This window comes from Antechinus flavipes, chromosome 6 (assembly GCF_016432865.1).
Source record: "Antechinus flavipes isolate AdamAnt ecotype Samford, QLD, Australia chromosome 6, AdamAnt_v2, whole genome shotgun sequence".
NCBI classification, from domain to species: Eukaryota; Metazoa; Chordata; class Mammalia; order Dasyuromorphia; family Dasyuridae; genus Antechinus; species Antechinus flavipes.
In genome coordinates this window covers 212,819,966-212,843,027 of record NC_067403.1, presented here as the reverse complement: position 1 = coordinate 212,843,027, position 23,062 = coordinate 212,819,966, and the positions used below count along the sequence as shown (strand labels likewise).

The window sequence follows — 23,062 nt, the reverse complement described above, 5'->3', positions numbered from 1 at the left end:
CAACAACAGTAAGATTATTATTAATCCCTCTCTATAAAACTGATTCTTAGGCAACTCTGGGCTCTCTTTTCTCTATTTTTATTCCTGACTTTCTCCACAATGTCTGCCTAGTTGACTATAGCTTAATACACCCAGATTCCACCAAAAATGTTAGCAGATTTCTATTATTTGATAATTATATTTCAATTCCTCCAATCACCTTTCTCTCAAATATCCCTATTCAATGCACTCATCTGCCTTAGTTGTCTATGAGAAAGTAAGCTCCCTGGGTACAACATGATTTTATTTCCCAAACACTCAGCATAATACCTGACACATACTATAAATAAATTCTTTTACACTAATTCATTCATTATAGACAGTGAAAGTTCTCTCACAAATTACAATGTTCGTTCATTTCGCTTATCCCTTAATTGCTCCCACAGGTGACAGCACCCACTTAAAAATTCTGAACAATCTCTTCTCCATGGAGTTATTTCTTTCCTTTACTCACACTGTGCTCTCCCTCCCCAATTAATTCATATGACTGGAGACAGAGCTGGAAGATTGTGAAATCTGTCAAGTTGCCCATTTTACAAATAAGAAAACTGAGGTATAGAGAATTTATATAACTGGCCCAGGTCATAGGAGTAGAGTATGAGGTAAGATATGAATCAAGGTACTTCCTGACCTAACTTCTCCATGCTGTCTTCTTAAGTCCTTTCAAAGTTCTTTGCCATCTGGGATCAAGTACAATTGGGTTTCTTGTCAGAATCTGCCAGTTATCATGGCAACCTCCTTCAATAACTGGGTTAGTTACCTTGACTCTGCCCCCAAACTACTGGCTCTCCCCTGCAGGCTGCTCAGCCACTATTAACTTCTACTGCTTTGGACCGCCATCCTGAATCCAAATGCTGCCCCCTTGTTCTTCTCTCTTTCCTGGGCTCCCTCCTGGCTCTGCCCCATTTTTCTTTTTTTCTTATAGTACTTATATTAGCTCCCACGTTGGATGGCCTGATAGCAGAAAAAAGAGTTTCTCTCAGAGTCCAAAAGTCTAGGTTTGGGTTCTGGTTCTAATCTATCCTAGCTGTGAGAGCTAGGATAGCTCTCCTTTCAGAAGCCATCTCAAAAAAAGATTTAATGGAAGGGAGTAAGTATGATGATATATTATAGAAGGCACTGGGCTAAGATTCAAGGTCAAGAGCTAGCTAGCTCTTATCACGTAACCAAACATGTGACTTTGGATACATCACCTAACCTCTCAGAATCACAGAATTATTATTATTGTTGTTACATTCTTTTTTTTTTCCACTCATTTCTGGTGAATTTGGATCTAGTCCAACCAATGTTTCTCCCTTTATAGCTTCACAGTCCATTTCTGCATTTTAAAAGCAGCTGTTTGTCTTAACTGTACTTTTAAAGGCATTAGGACTTAATATTTATGCAGACGATCCCAGTCTCCTGTGTAGGGAGTTCCTTTCCTGGGAAGATGGGATATTTCAAAGTCAGCTATAAATGATGTTTAATGAACTCCTATCCATTCTTCACAAATGCAGAGGGTCAGCAAATGGCTGGACAGGAGTCAGCAAATGAAGCCCCTGAGATTAGCAAGCAAGAGGGAGGGCTTCAATGCAGTTATGCTGCGTGCATAGGTGGGCTTGCTCCATCATGTTCCACATCTTTCAGGATGTGTGAGCTACTTTGGGGGATGCCTAAGATATGTGAGTATGAAGATGGCCTAGTCTTCCTCCCAGAAGCATGCTGGTAAAATGTTTCACCACCACTGTGATAAACTGGGAGTGAAATAGGAAGATCTGGAGTGTCCTGGCTATGGGAATCTGGGCAATCAGCTTTTCAGTGAACCAAGGGATGTACTTAAGGCTAGAAGCTACAAAATAGGTGCAGACCTGATCTGCATTGCTAGAGAGAGGTCCGTGCTTAAAGCTCCCCTACACTGATGCAATTACAGGGAGGAAGGGACTGAAGAAGGGAGGGAGGAAGGAGGAAGGAAGGGAGGGTGGGAGGGAAGGGGGAAGAAGGAAGGGAGAAAGGAAGGAAGAGAGGAAGGGAGGAGATTTATAGTTTTAAATGATTAGCTACTTAGAAATTAATGTTTCAACTTTCTAGAAAATTATGAAAGTACAGAGTCTACCCCAATTCTAAGGCTATAATAATCTCAAATTTCAAAGAAGTCATCACATTGGCATCTGACTTAACTTGAAGATCTCTTGTGCAGTCTATTTTAGCTCAGTTATTTTTCCCAAGTCCCTGGTCTGCCCCCATCTCAACCTTCAACCTTTGCCCCAAGCTTCTAAGAAGGGCCCTCAAGGCCTGAGTTCTCCATCTTCAGCCTCTGCTTCATATTCCATTTAAAGAAACCCAAGTTCAGAGGACAAAATCCTGGACTCTGGCAGTCAGAAGTCTCCCCTATTACTTGTTCTGTATGTAACCCTGATCATTTGGCCTCTGCCCTGGACAAACCGTGCTTTAGTTCTAGAACCATATTTTAGGAGAAACTGGCAAGTTGGAATTCCTGCAGGTGGGCCACCAGGATGTTCTTGACAAGTCAAACTATGCCATATAAGGACTGTTTGAGAGAACTTATTTAACTAAAAACAGATTAGACACAGGGGAAGGAAGGGGAGCCAGATAAGTATTTTCAACTACATGAACAACTTTCCTATGCTTACAGGGGGAAAATGATGTCCAATCAGAGGCAGATGAATGCATCTTTGGATTAGCACGGCCTGCTTGGGTTTGGCTCATAAAGGCCCTTGTGTGAGACACAGATTCTAGGTAACTTCATAAAAAGTAGGAGATGAAAGCTGCTCATTAGATGAACATCAAACTGTGTTGACAAAACTTAGAGAAACTAAGAAATCTCAGTCAGGAAATCAGGAGACTCAGAGGCAGCTGTGGCACATGAGATGAAGCATTGGGCTTGGAGTCAAGAAGACCTGAATTCAAATTCTGCCTCAGATAGTTGCTGGTTATGTGACCCTGAAACAAGTCAATTTTTCTCTCATTACGTTTCTGTAAAATGGGGGAAATAATAATAGCACTCACCCCCTAGGGTTCTTTTGAAAATCAAATGAGGTAATATTTGTAAAGCACTTAACAGAGTGCCTAGCAAACAGTAGGCATTTAAGAATATAATAAGGTATTCTCTAGACTCCAGAGAAATCCAAGCTTATTCTGTGAAACTCAGAAAACACTCAAAGGTGGAATATTGGAAAGAGTAAGATTTCAGTGGAATTGAGGAGAGACTGATCAGCACGAAACAGAAAAGTCTATCTTGGGAATGTGGAAGACTTCCATTCAAGTCTCCCTTCACAGGCACTAACATTGAGTGAGCAATTTAATCTTTCAATTCTCCAATCAACTCTTTAAATTACAGAAGCTGCCAATCTGTATTGGCAAAAGATGTTTCCAAACCAGAAATAAAATCACTTATGAAATATGAACAAATTATTAACAGAATTGTTGATCTGCATATGTAAGATTTTCTAGATACCAGGAGTTCCTCAAGGTCCAAGTCTCTCCCATCCTTCAAAAAAAATTATTTTCTTTCTGTTAGAAGTACCCCCTAAATGGTATGGGCTACCTTAGGATGGAGTGATATCCCTCTCCTAAAGACTGGATAACTACTTATCAAGGATTCTGTAGAGCTAATTTTTTTTTTATGATAATGATCTAACTTAGAGAGCATTGTAAAATCTGGCAAAGCTCTTTATGCATGTAATCTTATTTGATACTCATCAGAATCCTATAATTGGAGGTAAAGCACTCTGCTTAATTCTGAGGACCCCTTAAAATGTCCTCCTTGACTTCCATCCACTTTCTTCTCTAGAGAATAGGACTCATCATCCTACCTTTCTTCTTAAGAGACATACCACAAGAAGGAAATGCTTTGTTGTTTATCCAGCCATAAAAGGCAACCTTCATCCAAACTGCCCCGATCTTGGATCTCCATCAGCTTTCAATAGACCTACCTCCCACCCAATGCAGAGCTGCCTCAAGTACTTACTGATGTGGTCGATGGAGCCCGCACAGAACTTCCCATAGAACTTTTTGGCACCGAGACCCCGCAGGTCGTGAATGGTGAATGGCCAAAGGTGCAACACATTGTTTCTGGAAAACGTATCTCTTTTCTCCACCACAACCACTTTGGCTCCCAGATAGGCAAGTTCAATGGCAGTACGCAAGCCGCAGGGTCCTCCTCCAACCACCAGACACTATAGAAAAAGGAGGAGAGAAATAATAGCTGTGAGTGACCACCACCCTGTCCACCAAAATCAACAAGCATTGATGGTGTGGTAGATAAAGCACTGGACTTAGGGCTGGAAAGATCTGAGTTTGAATATTGCCTAAGACTTACTAGTTATGTGAGATCTTGGGCAAGCAACATAACCCTTTGAGTTCTATTTTCTCATTCATAAAACAAGATAACAAATAGCACCTACCTCACAGGCTAATGGTAAAGATCCAATGAATCATAAACGTACAGTGGTTTTGCAGACCTTAAAGTATAAATACTAGACATTCTTATTACTAAGTACCTACGATGTATCAAGCCTTGTGGTAGATTCTAGAGATACAAATACAAAAGTGAAAATACAAACATTTGTAATTTTGTATGGAATCCCCATGTTCACAGAACTCATAATCTACTAAGGGGGTGAGAGATTCAGAGGAATAGCTAACAGCCCAGGTTAAATACCCATTGAGAAGGGACAGGGTAGCATAATAGATAGATGGCTAGTGCTGGAATCAGAAGACTTGGATTCAAGTCTTGTCAGTTAACCTTTTCGTGCCGATTAGTTACCAAGCATTTATCAGATACCCATTATATGCCATGTACTATAGATCCAAGTACTTGTTGAATGAAAAAATACTTTCTCTCAAAGAGATTACATTCTGATGGGAGAGAAACTCTGAGACAATAAATTATACACGGGCTGCCAATCTGTATCAGTGGAAGACAATAACACATCAGGAGTTTTGTAGGCAAATGAAATCATAGGTTCAACAAGGCGGGGAAGCACCCAGTGAGATGGAATAGATCATTTTGAGTTTGGGCAGCAGGGGCTGCCAAGGAAGGCTTCACAGAGTAGATGGCATCTGATTTAGGCTTTAAAGGTGGGTTTTACTAAGACAAAGGCAATCTAGGGAGAAGGAATAGTCTGAAATAATATGAGCTGTTCGGAGAATAACAAGACAGCTAGACAAAAGCCATTCTGCCTATAACCTTCCAAAGTCAAATACATCTTCCCTGGACACCACTCCCTCATATACATTCCTATCTTTGAAAATCAAATGGAGAAGGAACAGTCTGAGATAATATGAGCTGTTCAGAAAATAGCAAGAAACTAGACAGAAGCCACTATGCCTGTAATTTTCCAAAGTCAAATACACCTTCCCTGGCCACCATACCCCCATATATGCTGACATATTTGAAAATCAAATTTGAAAATTTATTTTTAGATAATATTTGTAAATAGAGGGAATATGGAACTCAAAAATTATTTTTTTAAATGAACTCTAAAAGTTGCTTTTACAAGTGTTGTTCCCCTATTAGAATGTAAGTTCTATTAATCTGCTCTTGGTAGAGCTGTAAAGTGATCCAACCATTCTGGAGAACAATTTGGAACTGTGCCCAAAAGGCTACCAAAGTGTGTATATCCTTTGACTCAGCAACACCACTACTAGGTCTATATCCCAAAGAGATCAAAGGAAAAAAGAAAAGGACCTACATGTGCAAAAATATTTATAGCAATTCTTTTTTGCATTGGCAAAGAACTGGAGATTAAAGGGATATTCATTAATTGGGGAACGGCTGAACGAGTTGTGCTATATGACTGTGATGGAATATAATTGGGCTATAAGTGACAAACAACATGCTCTCAAAAAAGCCTGGGTTTATATGAACTGATGCAAAGTGAAATGAGCAGAGCCAGGAGAACATTGTATACAGTAACAGCGATACTGTATGATAATCAACTGTGAAGGAGAATGAACTAAGGAGACAATGTAAATCAACACATTAATTATGTTCTCTTCTTTTTTCTGTTTTTTTCTCTCTCCTGTGCATTTTCCCATTTGCTCTAATTTTTCTCTCCCAACATAATTCATAAAACAATGTGTACTAGAATAAACTAAAAAAAACAAACAAACAAACAACTGTGAACGACTTAGCTAATTGCAGCAATAAAATGATCCAAGACAATTCCAAAAGACTCATGATGAAAAATGCTATCTACCTCCAGAAAAGGAACTGATAAGTGTCTGAATGCAGATTGAAGCATACTTTTTAAACTTTCTTTTTCTTTTTTTTTTTGTCTTTAACATGACTAATATGTAAATATGTTTTGCATGACTGCACATGTATAATAAGCTATATCAATGTACTTACTTTCTCAACCCTGGGGGAAAGGAGGAATAAAGGGAATATGAAACTCAAAAGGTATTTTTTAAATGAATGTCAAACAATGTTTTTACATGTAAGCTAGAAAAAAAAAGAAAATACATTCTTTAAAAAAAAAATGTAGGAGCAGCTAATTGAGCACCAGTCCTGAAGTCATGAGTTCAAATATGGCCACAGACACTTAACACTTCCTGGCTGTGTGATCCCTGGGTGAGTCACTTAACCCCAATTGCCTCAGCAAAAAAAAAAAAAAAAAAAAAAAAAGTAAATCTTGAGAGCAGAGACTATATATGTATGTGTATCCCCAGACTTTAGAACAGTGCTTGGCACATAGTAAAGCATTTAAATGAATAAGTAAATGAAAAAGAGTTCATTATCTGAGGCAGTAAAACCTGAATTCAAGGAGCATTTCTATCACTTACCACTCTTTCTGGGCTTCAGTTGCCTCATGACACATGAAGGAATTGGGCTGGCTGATTGTCTCAAGCCTCTTCTAACACTATCATTCAATAGGCAATAGGAAGCCCCAGATCCAAGTGACCCAGAGCTGACTACCCAAGCAGAAAAAAAGCAGTTCCTAGAGGCTGAGGACAAGCTGCGTCCAGCCAGTCAGGCAGGCCACCAGCCTTTATTCTTTGACATTATGAAGTCATAGGAAAAGAAGCCTCCTCTCAGGATCAAATCTTATCTTTAAAAACTATGCAACCCTCCCCTTGTGAATTCAAGGAATACTCAGAGGCCTCTGGGAGAGATAAAACCTGCATTTCAGAAGCTCTCCTGCTACAAGCCCGGCAGACCTGCTGATCAAAACTACCCTTCCCATTTGTCCTTTGGATAAGGAAAGTCTTTCTAGATATAGTGGGTGAAAATCACAAGGGAAATGAAGTCATCTTTCAGATAATGCTCAAGCTGGTGCTGTCGGCAAATTCGACTGGTCCCATTCGCTTTATTTATGGCCACAGAAAAACCCAGACCCCTGTTCTATGTCTGGAAGTTCATTATCTCACAATCCACGCATACACACACACATACACACACACACACACACACACACACACACACACACACACACACACACTTCTGAGAGTTCTAGCACATTGCCAGAGAATGACTTGTGTGTCAAAGTATGACCTATATGTCCCAACTCTTTCTGAGATCTGTCTTGAGGTTAAGTCTGGATTCACTGCATTTCTTTGTGGTTAGTTTATCTTTTCCTGTTTGGCCAACTGCTAAGCTTGGTCCCTTCTGTCATCATGAGGATGAGGATTGAGTAAAAGCTAGGAGGAAGCATAGAAGAGGCTGGGAGAAGAGTTTTGGTCCTCTCAAAGCAAGAATTAACCTAGAATGAAATAATCCAACAGTCGGAGAGAAGGGAAAACCCCCTTCCCTAAGTTTAGGCAGTTCTGTATTAGGAAGCTCACAGTAGTTGGGGTCCTTTACTGAACCTTCTGGCCTAAAGCATTCAGGTCTCCTTAGTGACAGCCCACCTGAGCCCACACATAAAATTTCTGTTGTCTTCTACAGCATAAACTGCAGGCCCACATTTTCACCCAACACTAAATGCAAACAAAATCCCCAGTGGATCTAATGAGATCAAGGACATTAATTAATTGACATTTCCATGGCATTTTCAAATTTCCCAATATTTTATGTATTTTATCTCATTGGATCCTCAGAACTACCATGTAAGATAAGTACAACAAGCATCATTATGTCCGTTTGCAGATGGGGAAACTGAGGCTCAGAAAGGAAGATCAACTTTCATCAACTCTATAAATGGTTATATACAAGGTGTCTCCTTCATTAGAATGTCAACTCCTTGAGGACAGAGGTGTGTATTTACCTTTCTTTGTATCCTTAACATTGATCAAAGGAAAAGGAGAACCCTAATCCTCTCTCACCAAGTCTGAACGCAAAACAAATTATCACAGCAGTTGCAGAGAGAGGAAAATACATCATTAAAAGACATAATAATAGTAAAAGACTTTATATAATTAGTACCTAATAAGTGCTTGTTGACTTGTTCACTCTTTCCCTGATGGCACACATTGGTTCTATGTTACACCCAAGACCCAAAATTAGGTTCTTGATTCTGAATCCAACACCAAATCTACCAGGCCACTTCAGAACAGAAGTTTGTAAAGGAATAAATGAAAGAAAAAAGAGAGGCAGGTGGAAGAGGGAAATGCAGAGGAACTAGGAAGATAAAAAAGCAAGATCTGGTCCCAAGGAGTAGAAGGAGTTCTGCATCAGGAATCAGAAGCTTTGGATTTGCCATGGACCAAACAGTTCAGTTTTATAGGCCTTGGTTTCTTCATCTGTAAAATAAGAGGTCAGGACTAGATGACCTCTTAGATCTCTCTGATCTCTCCATCTCTGATTTCCATGATTCCAAGTCCAGACAACAGTAGAAAATTCAGGCAGATATGATCTAAACTGGAGAAAAGTCCCTCCAGACAGAAACTGGGCCTTTCTACTTGGTATATACTTGTTCAAAAGGTTCTAATCCAATAACGAACAAGAACTCAGAATCCAAATTAGTGGCTATCGGGCTCCTGCTGATCTTTTTCAATCTGAATACCCACAGAATCGCCATGCTGTTCAAACATGCCCCATGAAGGGCTCTGTTGGTTTTCTTCAGCTGCTCTGTGATAACTCCAAAGTGAAAAACTGCCTTCAAAACCCAATGAGTCCCTGGAGGATTCATCATGGCTAGACAGTCAAGTCCTAAACCTTTCAGTCTACAAGATTCTGGCAGCCAGATCCATTCATGCTCCTGCCAGAGAATGGGCTTGAACTTCCTGGACCCTCACCCAGAGGGAAGGGGTGGAGGTCGTTCCAGGGAGATCCAAGTCAGTCATGGTTAATGTCTTCCCCACCCAAGCTGGAAGGTGGGACTCAGCTGGCTGATACCCTACATATCATTCAGAAGGCTTAGATTTATTATCCAGTTAGGATATTCAGAGCCAAGAACAGCAGGAAATCCATTGTATAGATAAGTCCCAACAGTGTTTAGGCTTCAGCATTTATTAAATAGTGAGACAAACAGCACATGGAAAAAACAGCTCTTTGTTTATATGTAGGGCCAGAAGAGGAGGGGGTCTTTGTATCATAATCTACTACTTAAAAAGTTAAAGAAAGCTGACCCAAAGAGAATTCCCCCAAATGAGCACAGCCCCTCACCCTGGGATTTAATTCTGTTTCCTATAACTTCAAGCTCATAGCTCTTTCCACAGTGGCCTCAGTCCACACATTAAGAAATCAAGATACCCCAAAGTCAACATCTGCCAATCCTCAATCTTTGCACAATCATCATCCCAGACATAAGACATTGCTGGGTGACTGACATTAGCCCCCTCTATCTACTTCTCCAGGATGGAAGCTCATGAAACAAAATGTGTTCTGGGCCCTTCAGAACCACCAGGGAATTATCAAGATGGCCACTTGAAGAGAAGTGGCCAAGAAACAGTAGCTCTAACATGAATAATCCTCTTTCTTTTGGGGACCAGCAGAGAAGCCCACCAGAAGCCTGAGACATGAGCATCTCCCAGGTCACTGAAGATTCATGTCTATGGATGTCATGATTTCTGGGTAAACTTAGGAACTGCATTATGGACAGCAATCTAAGTTCACAGATCACTATGTGACAAAGGATCATAGAATCAGAGACTCAGGGAAGGAAAGTTTTCTAGCAGATCAACCACCCAATTTATAGGCAAGGAAAACACTCAAGGCTTCCCTGCCTCCCTTTCCATATGCCCTGAAGAGGAACATTCTGTGAAATGTTGTTATCTCCCCCAGTTAGAATGAGATCTCTTCAAAGGAGAAGCTGTTTCAATATTTGTGTTTGCAACCCAGAGCACATAGAAAATGCTCCTTCACTCATTCCTCATGGTGTGTAAAAATATTAGAATCCCAATTATGTTTCTAAATCACAAGGGCCATTTGGATGATTTTATTAGTAATCCGAGGATTGACTGACACTCCCAGATCTTTGTGCTTTGAGCCCTCTTTAGTTATTTCCCTGATAAAGTTTTACATCTCACAGTTTTGCCCTAAGCAGTGATTTAAGAGCTATTTTTATACACGTGGAAACTACAGGTGCCACTGACTCTGTTCATCCGTGCTTTATGATGTTCTTGGTTGACTCTGTCAAAGTGGTAGAGCTGGTTACACGGCAAAATCTTGATCTGCTCTAGAAGAGGTTTCTACCACAAAATATTGTGTTTATATGCGACCAGACTTCTCAAACCATGCCTAAAGAAACCTATGGTTCAGCAAATCAGTTTACAGGGCTTTTGGGGAGAGGTGGGGAGAGACACAATGGTGAATGTGCACACACAGCAAAACTTGGCCAAGTGGACCAGACCCCCTATACTTGGAGTCAAGAAAACCTGAGTTCAAATTTCATCTCAGTTACTTATATAAACTTTGTGACACTGGGTAAGTTTCAAGTTAACCACTCTATAGCTCAGTTTCCTTGTCTCTAAAATGAAGGAGTTGGGTCTGACAACTCTTCCTACTCCAAATCTATTGTCAAAATCCATTTAATATCCATGTTGATCATATTTCACAGAGAAATTCAATAGTTTCAAATGATCATTAAGTATTGGTTGAAATCTATCACATGATTTTTTTTTTGGCCTAAAAATTACTGAAGGCACATAGACATATGACAAAATCAGTCATCTGAAGATCTAGCCTGTTTCTGCAGAATGCACTACAAAGTCTATATATGTTTTGGGTGGTTTTGTTTGTTTATACTTTGTTTTGTATCAATGCCTATTCTAGATAAAATCTGGAAGTTGGAAAGAGATCTGCAAAAGTACTAATAACTTAAGAAATTAAGAAATTTTATGATTGCCTGAAATTTGATAAGCTATCATGTAGAAAGATTGGGTTTATTTTGCTTTATCCCAGAAGACAGACCTAGGGGTAATGGAATACAATCTTAAGGCAGACCAACTCAATATAAGGTAAAACATCTTCATAATTAAAAGAACAAAAAAGAGTTATGGGAAACTTCATGAAATTGTGAATACTCCATCTCCAGCTCTTTAAGCAGAGGTAGTCCAGTCACCAAAACGGTTCCCAAAGCAATGAAATAAAACACAATATGCATCTATTAAATATCTATTATATTTAGCACAAAGAAATAGGGGCTACAACAAAATGAAAAAACTCCTATCTTCAAACAAACCTGGTGTATTTTACCAGGATGAAACGACATATAAATAGGTATATAACTTGATTGGGGAGAGAGGAGAGGAAAAAAGTAAAAGAAGAAGAGAAAGGAGAAGAGGAGAAAAAGGGAAAAGAGAGAACAAAAGAACTAACAGGTGAAAAGATAAGGACAACTTTTCAATAGAACATGGGATATGAGCTAAGCCTTAAAGGAGATTAGGTCTTCTAAGAAGTGGAGTTGCTGAAGGAGTGCAGTCTATTTCTGGGCAAAAACACAGAGGCAAGATATTGGATGTTGATTCAAGGGAATATCAATCAGGCTAATTTGGACAATGAATATGTTGAAAACAGAGAAGCACAGGAAGATTTTATGAACTGATCCAAAGCAAAATAAGCAGAATCGGGATAAATCATGTACATAATAACAACAATACAATAAACGGAATTGAATGCTATGAAATTATAATGAGGAAGCTTTGCCCAGAAGCAGAGATATGGAGATGCAGGTTACTCCTTTGTTGAAGTAGGGAAATATAGTTATGGAACACTACACATGATGTCAGATTTAGGTGATATGTTGATTAGTTTCATTAAATTGTTCTCCCCCTCTTTTTATTCTTTGATATAAAGGTAACGCATTGAGGTGAAGGGGTAAGGAATATATTGAGAAGTAAAAGTGATATGAAGACAAAAGGTAGCAATAAAAATTATTTTTAAAAAGAAAGGAGAAAATCCCTTGGCTGGGAAATAATTGGAAGATAGCAGCCCACAGAAGTAGGAGGAGCTGTAACAAATAAAAGGAACCCAGAGTGGTTCAAAAGCCACTGAGTATTGATTATCCCCCCCAACCTAGGCCTGTGGCTCCAACACTCCATAAGAAATCCAATCCTCTGTGAATGGTTAAATACAATGGCAGGCATCCTCTGACAGCCAGTGTCAAAGCTCAAAGAATATTAACCTTTGATATTTTATCTAACTAATCTTAGCTAACTCTAACCAGATGGACTTCTATCACCCACAGGTCCTCCCTAATTTATACCCATATTTCCTCCTTTTTTTTCCCTCTCTATGGCATGTTTCTCCTAATTTATGTTATAGGCTAACCAGTAGCTCCCTCTAGCCAGGTTATACGCCATTAGTACCCAGAACCTCAGAGGCTGATGATGTTAAACCAAAGTCTAAAAATACTTCAAGGATATACTTTTGCTACTCAGAGACACTCAACTCTTACTGGAGCGTTCCTGAGAAAGAACCAGGTGACAACGTCACCCTTACCTACTCCAATTGCTCTGAGGTCAGCAGAGGAAAAAATAAATCCCTAAGCACAGCAATTGCTACCACAAACCCCTGAGCCTACTTTGAGGCCTTAAAGAGAGCAAAGAGCTGACCTTTTCATTTTGAGATATCATCATTGAGCCAGCTGTCATGTTACCCAAAAAGGATCCAAGTCAAAAGTCAATGGGACCAAGACACCAGTAAGAAAGAAAACCAAAGTGGAAAACATTTTATCTTCTCTGTTTATATATGGCAAGTGAATGCCTTTTATTTTAAATTTTAGAATATAAACTAATTATAAAGAAAGACTCTAAACAAGTACAGTAGTCAGTTGTATTGTATTGGCCCTCAATTTTGTTTTATGAAGTCTTTCTAAAAAATAGCAGATTCAAAGAGATAAATCTAAAACCCAGCTCTCAATTTTATTCTGACTGTCCCTCTACTTTATTATTTTTATTTATTATTATATTAACATATAAATATTATATATTATTAAGTATAAATATTTATTATTTCTTTTCTTGTTAGGTTTTTTTTTTTTTTTGGTTTTTTAACACAAATCATTTCTCACTGTACTTCCTACTATGATCCCTTAGCTCTTCCTTGCAATAATGGAGATCATTTAAGCAGATCTGACCAATGAAAAAGTCCTAACCTGACAAGTAGTAGCTCCTTACTGAAGTCCCCCACACTCTCCACCAAGGGGAGAGAATAAGTTTTTTCATGTGTTCTTCAGTTTCAATTAATTTTGTTTGCCTACCTTCCAATGCCTCAATTTTACCAAATCACTCACTCCCCAAGTTTATCCTACACCATCAAAACCAGGGTAGATCCCCTTTCCCACCCCCTTCACTACTGAGACACAGGAGAGAATCAGAGAATCAGCATCTAGTCTTCCCATGCATAGCTAATTCTTTTTTTTTCTTTTGAAAAATGTCTTATCAACTGGAAACTAAGTGGATGCCCCTCAATTGGAGAATGGCTGAATAAATTGTGGTATATGAATATTATGGAATATTATTGTTTGGTAAAAAATGACCAGCAGGACGATTTCAGAAAGGCCTGGAGAGACTTACATGAACTGATGCTGAGTGAAATGAGAAGAACCAGGAGATCATTATATACTTCAGCAACAATACTATATGATGATCAATTCTGATGGACCTGGCCAAATCAGTTCCAATGGAGCAGTAATGAACTGAACCAGCTATACCCAGCGAAAGAACTCTGGGAGATGACTAAGAATCATGACATAGAATTCCCAATCCCTATATTTTTGTCCGCCTGCATTTTTCATTTCCTTCACAGGCTAATAGTACACTATTTCAAAGTCCGATTCTTTTTGTACAGCAAAATAACTGTTAGGACATGGATACTTATATTGTATTTAATTTTATACTTTAATATATTTAACATGTATTGGTCAACCTGCCATCGTGGGGAGGGGATGGGGGGAAGGAGGGGAAAAATTAGAACAAAAGGTTTGGCAATTGTCAATGCTGTAAAATTACCCATGCATATAACTTGTAAATAAAAAGCTATAATAAAAAAAAAAAAAGAAAGAAAGAAAAATGTCTTATGAACATGATATCAACAAACATGAACATTTCTATACACAAAGAACAGAAAGGATTATATATGAAACTGTAAATCTAAATTACATATAACTTAATTTTTTAATATACATTAAATTAACTTGTAATACCCATACTACCCTTACTGATTAATGAGACTTTCAAACCTCCTTCTTTTAGCTTCTTTATGTTTTATAAATGTTTACTGACTTTCTATTCTTTCTTTTCCTCATCACTATCACAACTAATCAACTGTCCTCTCCTACAAAAAAACTCCAATTTGTGTTGTAGCCCCTATTTCTTTGTGCTAAACAACTTCCCAAACTTCCCAATGGAAGCCCTCTCTTGAAGCAAATAAAGATAGTCAAGCAAAACTAAAAATGCATTTTCATCCATGAGAATGTATTTCTCATTTAGTCCCACTAGTCTACCCCATCTTTGCCAAGAAGTGGGCCACATACTTCATCAATACCCCTCAGAAATTATGACTAGTCACTGCATTGAAAAGGAATTCTTATATTTTCCACAATTCTTTTTTCCTACAATATTACAGTCATTATATACATTGTTCTACTGGTTTTACTCACTTCACATCAGTTCATGTAAGCCCTCTAAATTTTCTCTGTACTTTTCCTTTTCATCTTATAACCCAACAAAATTTCATTACATTCATAAGTCTTAATTTTCTCAAGCATTCTCCAACTAATAGACTTTCACTTTTTGTTTCCAATCCTTTGCCATAATAAAAAAAATGTTATTTTAAATATTTTGTTACATATGGTTCTTTTCCCTTGCTTTCTGACATCTTTGGGGGATACCTAGTACTGGTATTGATGGATCAAAGGGTATGCATATTTTACTGACTTGAGGCCATTTGCAAATGGTTTTCCAGAATGGCTGGGTCAATACACAGATTCACCAAACTGCATTAGTGTGCCTATTGTTCCACAATCCTTCCAACAACTGTCATTTTATTTTTTGTCATCCTTTCCATTCTAGTGAGTATGACATTGAACCTCAGAATTGTTTTAATTTATATTTCTCTTATTATTAGTGGCTGTTGAAAAGTTACTCATATCTTTTGACCATTTATTTACTAGAGAAAAGTGATTCCATTCTTTATTTTTTTTAATTAAATTTTATTTTATTTTCAGATGCACATTCATTCTTTCCTTTCCCCCTTCTATCCTACCGAGATAACAAGAATAACAAAAACTGTTACAAACATGGATAATCAAACAAAACAAATATATATATTGGCCACATCATGTACATGCTTGTATGTATGTATATATGTATGTATGCATGTATGCATGTATCTTAGTAATTAGGGGACATAGTAGATAGAACAGTGGGGAATCAGAAAGACTCATCTTCCTGAGTTCAAAACTGATCTCAGACTTCTACTAGCTGTGTGACTCTGGGCACTCACCCTGTTTACCTCAGTTCTTCATCTGTAAAATGAGTTAGAAAAGGAAATGGCAAACCGCTCCAGTATTTTTGCCAAGAAAACTCCAAATATAGTCACAAAGAGATTATATACAGCTTGAAATGATCTAACAACAGCAGCAATATCTATATGCATTATATGTACTTATGTGTATCTATAAACATATACATTATTTATTATATACTTATTTTATATACACATACAAATATGCACATGTACATATATACATAGAATGAAATGGGTATTTTGTCATTTTGTCATTTTTTGTCATATTTTGTCATTGTGCCATTGTAATTGATTAGAGTTCCTAAATCTTTTTTTTTTTTTAAGCTGAAGTAATTGGGGTTAAGTGAGTTGCCCAGAATCACACAGCTAGGAAATATTAAGTATCTGAGGCTGGATTTTGAACTCAGGTCCTTCTGATTTCAAGACTGGCATTCTCTCTACTGTACCACCTACCTGCCCCCAGAGTTCCTGAATCTTTCAAAACTGTTTTGTCGCAATTTGCTTCTGATTCTTTAATTGAATGATTCCAAGGACGCAAAAGTTGACAGATGAGCCATTCCAGGGCAGGGAAGGTCTCCTCATTTCTCTGGGCAGATGCAGAGGCCCAGTCATGTCTGGGCAACTTTGTGGAAACCCTTCTTGCATAAAATCCATCATAGGTATGGCATCATGTGTACCAGCCCTTTTAATTGAGATAGCAGTAATCCAGTCTTCCCTGCCCTAGTCTGGCTCTGGATGCATATTTCCATGGAGCGAGCAGCTTCTTCCTGCTGCCAAGGTAGAATGGCATTTGGTAAATTTGTCCCCAATAGGTCTCCGTGAGCTAGAGATAAAGGTTTGGGCTTTGGGTCCCAGTGTCCGAGAAACTCCTGTGTGGTTTTGCTTAAACACACACGAGCTTTTTTCAGTTAATGGGGCTTTGCCGACTTCGAGATAACATGAAAACCGGGCCAGACTCTCTTTGATGATCTAATACTAGGCTTTCCAAGCCAAGGTACCCGAAACTTACCAGTCTCGGAATTTAGTTGTGATTCAACTTGTACGTTCCTACAAGAAGCAGGTGAGTTTGTTTTCAGCTCCTGATAATTTTTAAGTGGGTCACCTTTCCCGATCAAATAGCTAGTAATTAAAATGTTTTGGAAAAAAAACAAACAGCAAATAGATTGAGGAGTCTAGACATCAGGAGACTTTAATCCCATACTGTACTGTCCACTGGTGACTTAGGGGGTTGCCAGGGCACACATCCCATTTGTTTCTTCCTCTTTGTTGGATGGTTTTTAAGGCACATTTCTGAAAGGCCTCTCCTAATAGCCTGGAGGTAGGGAGTGACATTTTCAGACCCAAAGGGATCTGTCACAGCAAGGAAAAGTTATCTAAGGACACAAGGATGCTTGTTTAACATTGTCCATAGCTTCCGTCATACCTCATACACCAATGAGAACAAAGGACTTTAAAGCTGGAGGAGTTGAGTTCAAATTCTGGCTACAAGTAAATCACTCTACTCTCATCTCTAAAATGAGGAGAATTGGATCAGATGACCATGAAGGTTCCTTCCAGTCGAAATCTATGATCCTGAGGGTCCTCTGACTAAGATTTGGCAATCTGTGCACATAGACTAAGGCACAATACCTCTACATACGTCCTAGCAAGCGTTTATCTGGCCCAACACCTCAGATCTGGAAGACCATCTGTTCCTCTGCTTCTCTATCCTGGGAGGGTAAAACAGAGAGGGAAGTAGGTTGCTTGGGTCCCTACCATAAAAGGTCTTTCTCTTCTTTTATAGAGTATATGTAGGGGTGGGGGGAAGAGTGGAAGAGAGGAGAATGTCAAGGCTGTACGTCACTTTACGTACCCACACAGCCACCTGTGCCTGCCTTAAATATATAGGATTCCCAGCTTCCTCATCTGTCAAATGGGGGAGGTGGACTACATGATCACAGAAGTTGACATTTATAGCCATCCTCAAGCTTCACAGTATCCCTGTCATGTAGGCAGTGAAAGTATTATTATCCCCATTTTACAGATGGGTAAGCTCAGCAAATTGTCTCAACTCACATAGCTGGTTACTGGAAGAACCCCAAATTAACTCCTGAATCTGTTTCCAAGGCTCATTCCATTGGACTACTTTTTCCTCAGATGCTCCCTAATGATTAAGAATGTAAGTACATGAAGGAAAGGGGGCATCTCTGTAAAGTAGCCCTAGCATGGTATCTGGTACACAGTAGGTACTTAATGTCAAATTAAATTAAGAGTTGATCCTTCCAACTGTGAAATTCTGGGATACCCTGGCACAAAAAGTGGTGGATTTCTGGAGTTGAGGATTATTGTCAGTGTGTACAATGGAGAAAGCCACTGAGATTTTTTTAATACAATATAGGGTTGAATCTGTATTCATCCACTGCCTACAAACATGGAAACCTAAACTCAACACCGTGCAGGTGAAAGAACTGGAGACAAGGATTGGGTTTAAATCCTACCCAAAACTGTCTGAGTGAACTTGTGCAAGTCACTTAAGCTCCTTAAGTCTATTTCTTCAAATGTGAAATTTTGGTTTTTGAGGTCCCTTTCAGTTCTAGAGCTACAATCCCTTTCCTAGTGCTAGTATTTAAAATACAAATTCAGCATGAAAGGACAAGGACCAGGGAATTTCTAAAGTGTTCTGTAGTCAGAAACAAAGGAGTCAATGGGGTGGTTTTGAAATGGAGCATCCAAGCCCAGGATCAGTAAGGAGCTCAGGACCAGACATTTCCATGATGTTTGACACAAAGGAAAGTTACTTTCTCTGGTCCTTCAATGTGAGCTTTTAATCTAACTCTCCCATCTTCTCTTTATAGTCCAAAGGTGTTGTCTTCCTGCTCCAAGAGGCCAGTAGCTGTGTCTGTAGCTTTAAATGGACTAGCATGACTGGCTCCCATTTCAGACTTCTTTTTAATCACCAAGTTCTATCCAAAGCTACTGGGCTTAAATACATTCTGCAAAAGAATTACTCTGAATTCAAAATAGAAGGAGACCAGGTGCTTAGACCATTTAGGGGCCTTGAGGGAGGAAGTTATTCCTTGCTTCCTTGGAAAATAAGGATTTTTCTCTCTTTTTTCATAATGTATATTAAAGTGCTTATCTAATATATGTTAAGTTATGAATTAAAAAAAAACAACCTAAAGATTAGTTGGGAATTAGGAACCTGGTGGTTGACCTCTGGCCACATAATTCCCAACTTCATTCATGGGAAGATCAAGAAGTCATTGGAAAGTCAATCAATAAACATTAGGCACTTGCCATATGCTGGCAGCTAAGTGGGACAGTGGATAGAGCACCAGGATTAGAGTCAGGGAAACTCATCTTCCTGAGTTCAAATTTAGCCTCAGATATATTTACTAGCTTTTTGGCACTGGGCAAATCACTTAACATCTCTCAGCCTGTTTCCTCATCTGTTAAATGTGGATAATAACAATTTCATCCCGATAGGATCCAATGAGATAGCATAAGCAAAGCTCTTCACAGTCCTTAAAAGCTCCATAAATGCTAGCAATTATCATTCGAGTTTTGAGAACCATGTTAGATTCTCTAGAGATTAGCTCAGGAAGCCTCAAGATTGCAGGTGCCTTTCCTAAATCCTAAGGATACCATTAATCCACAGCCACTGACCAGTTGGCTCTCTTAGAGAGAGGTCACTTGCAAGTATTATATTTCTGGATCATAAAGTATTCTGGATACATAAAGTATAAAGTTCTGGATCATGAAAGGAGGAAAGGAAAGCATCAGACTGGAAAGGTATTAAGAGCTCAGGTGGTTCGGGGCTTTAAATGCCAAACATAGGATTTTCTATTTGATGCTGGAGTGATACAGGGAAGCACTTGAGTTTTTTGAAGAGGGAGAAGGATGTGGTCATCTCTGCAATGAAAGAAAATCACTTTGAAAGCTGTAGAGAGAATGAAGTAGAATAGGGAAAGTCTGTCAAGCAGAGAGACTGATGAGAAAGCTATTCTAATCCCCAAGGTGAGAGTGATTTACAGCTCTAAAACTGGTGACTGTGAGTGACGATTAGGCGACGTATAATATTGTGAAGGTAAAAATGACACAGGTAGCCTCTGAAGTTTTGTTTTATTTTAAACCCCTTCAAATTCAATTCAACAGCAAATATTTACAGAGTAGCTAGTGTTTGCTCAGCACCTTGGGGAAGGCAAAGCCTTGAGTAAGATATAATCCTTTTCCTCAAAGAGTTCCCAATCCATGTGGGGACACGAGATTCAAATACTTGAACCCAAGATAGTAGACAACCATGTGTAATGATGAATAATGAACAGAGGATCCAGAAGAGTAATTCAATGGAGGCCAGAGCTCAGGGAAGGGTAAGGTCTGAGTGGCCTGGAGCACTCAAAAAGGACCTCATGAAAGTGGCTACTTTCAGTTGGATCTTAGAAAGTTGGGAGAGTCTAAAGGGGTTCCAAGTAAAGAGAAATCAGGTAACTTTCAGGGATTGGAGTGGAGTAGGGAGGGGAGACAGGACCAAGACACTAAGTGAGGGGGGAAACTTGCTGTGATAGTGGACCCCTGGGATAGGGGAGTCTTGTCAGGAAAGGGAGAAGGCTGATTTCTGTATGTTCGGGGAGTATGTGCCTAACAGGATTTACCAGGCCCAAAGAGAATACTGTATGGCAGCAAAGAACTGGAGACATAATAGATGCCCATTGGTCAGGAATGAGAGAATGACTAAACTGTGGTAGATGAATGGAATATTACCAAGCCAGAAGGAAAAATCACAAAGAAGAATGCAGAGAAGTTTAGGAATGTAGAGTGAAGTAAACAGCCCAAGGGGGAGGATGTACATAATGATGACAATAATGGAAATAGAAAAGGCAAAAAGAAAGCAAACTCTAAGTATACTGCGTAGTTATAATGATCAAATTTGGCTCCAGGGAAGAGGTAAAAAATGTACCATTCTGTCTTTTATATAGAGATGGAGGGCAGTGGGTATGACCGTGCATAAACCATCACATTTGTTGGCTAGTTATGCTGAACTGCTTTTTTTCTCCATCTGTAAAATATAGGTAGGGGGAGGGAGGGAGGGAAAAAGGAAGGGAAAAGGAGAGAAAGAGGGAGAGGGAGAGGGAGAGGGAGAGGGAGAAGAAAGGAGGGCAAGGGCAGAACAAGAGCAGGGAAAGGCAGGGAGGGGAGAGAAGAGGAGGGGAGGGAAGGGGAAAGGAAGGAAGGGAGAAGGAAGGGGAAGGAGAAGGAAGGGGAAGGGGAAGGAGAAAGGGAAGGGGAAAGAGAAAAGGAAGGGGAAGGAGAAGGGAAAACATAAGGGAGCAGGAAAGAAGAAGAATGTGCCAGGTTTTGAGTTTGTAAATGGAGACTTCTTTTGTCAATAGTGTCAGTCATTTCCTAAGTGCTGGAGAATTCAGATGTTTCCCACAAGCTTTCAGTAAAATTACAGGCCATAGCTCATCTCCCATTGGCTCCTTCTTCTCCAACTCCCCTTCATTCAGTCATCTCATATTGGCCCCAGATCTTACCAAATCAGGCCAAATTCCAGAAAAGGCTATCTTCTTTCCTCCAGATGTACAGTCAAAGACATAAATACCACAAGGTGTCCCACACACTAAAGGAGGGTGTGAAGATGCCTGAGTAGAATGTGTTGGTCTGGGGAGGGAGAGGGGAGGGAAGAGAACAAGTATCTCTTAAACACTATGTGCCAGAGACTATGTTAAGCATTTTACAAATATTATCTCATTTAGTCCTTGCAACAGTTCTAAAAGGTAGATGCTATTATTATCCCCATTTTACAGTTGGGAAAATTGAGGCAGACACAGGTCAAATTCGAACTCAGATCATCCTGACTCCAGTGCACTGTCCATGGTACCCCCACACTGCTTCATGCAAAGTCAACACACACAATGACTAAAGCAATATGAGTGAAAAGCACAACTTAGAATAATGTAAAATCTAATAATGGTCCTGGATACTAGAAAAGACAGCATACATCCCTCTATGACCCTCCCTCAGCTCAGAGGCAGGAGGCTTCGAGGGTAGAATGCTTTTTAGCTACTTGGATAAGGTCTCTGTATAGGGCAGGGAGGCAGCTTGAGAGGTAAAGGGTAGCACACTAGATGTGGGAGTCAGACAGGACCAGGATTCAATCCTGCTTCAGATACTGCCCATATGACTCTAGGCAAGTCACTCTAACTGAGCATGAGTTTTGTCATCTGTAATATGAGGATAATAATAGCACTTATCACTTACCTTCCAAAACTGTAGTGAGGACCAGCTGAAATAATGTTAGTAAAAGCATTTTGCATTACCTTAAAAGTACTATATAAATGCCATTATTAAATGATTTTTTTATTACAAAGGAAAATTGAGTAAAAATGTAAAAAAAAAAAAAAAAGTAAAAAAGATGTAAAAACAGAAAGCAATCCACAAAACTTATTTTTTAAAAAGGATTCAGACTAGAGTGTGAAGCTCACAAACTACCCTGGCCTGGAATTTGGTCAGCCTGGACTCAGGCTTGCTAACATCAGTCTGTGGGTCAGTGGGCACAAGGCAGAGCAGAGTACGGCCTGGCTTTTTGTCGAGGTGATTCCAGGAGACCTCAGGTCAGCTTTGATCACACCCTGGAAATGGGTGAGTGTCATCCTTCTCACACAGCAGGAGAGATAGCTGGGGCTGATTTCCTTCCCACCTACTCTCCCCTCCCTAATGACTCCCCTCCCCCTCCAACAACCCAGAGGGACTTCACAGGAACACCCTCAGGGCAGGGGATGCTCTAATGTTTGAGCCAGATGTTGATTCCTTTCTGGGACATGGGGCCCTGAATTTCCTCCCTTATCTGTACAAAAATACAAGAGGCAGCTACTGTTACCATAGTGAAATAACAAAGCCAGATGCCCGCTAAGTACTGTGGAGGGGCAGCATGGTGTAATGGAAAAAAAGGAAAGAAGCAATGGACTGAGTGGACAGAGAACAGGCCAGCAGGGAACCAAGGAGTCCTGGATTCCAGTCCCTACCCTGGCACACACTGGCGGGGTGAAGTTGGGGGAGTCACCTCCCTCTTCTATGTTGGGCAACTCTCTTGGACTCTGAATTACAGGTTTGTGCTGGCTCTGTTAAGGAAAAGTCACCTGAAGCTATGATGATGATATCATAGGTCTGGAGGAGGGAAGAAGGAAGAGA

General features: G+C 39.6%; 1 protein-coding gene across 9 annotated transcripts in view; it reads right to left on the bottom strand.

The window, feature by feature from the left end:
• MICAL2 (microtubule associated monooxygenase, calponin and LIM domain containing 2) overlaps positions 1 to 23,062 on the bottom strand; it is a 163,277-nt gene that overhangs the window by 65,302 nt on the left and 74,913 nt on the right. For all 9 annotated transcript variants that reach the window (XM_051965010.1, XM_051965016.1, XM_051965011.1 and 6 more), the window contains exon 3: positions 4,007 to 4,214. In XM_051965010.1, the coding sequence (XP_051820970.1) occupies positions 4,007 to 4,214 (208 nt within the window). The remainder of the gene's footprint in view (positions 1 to 4,006; positions 4,215 to 23,062) is intronic.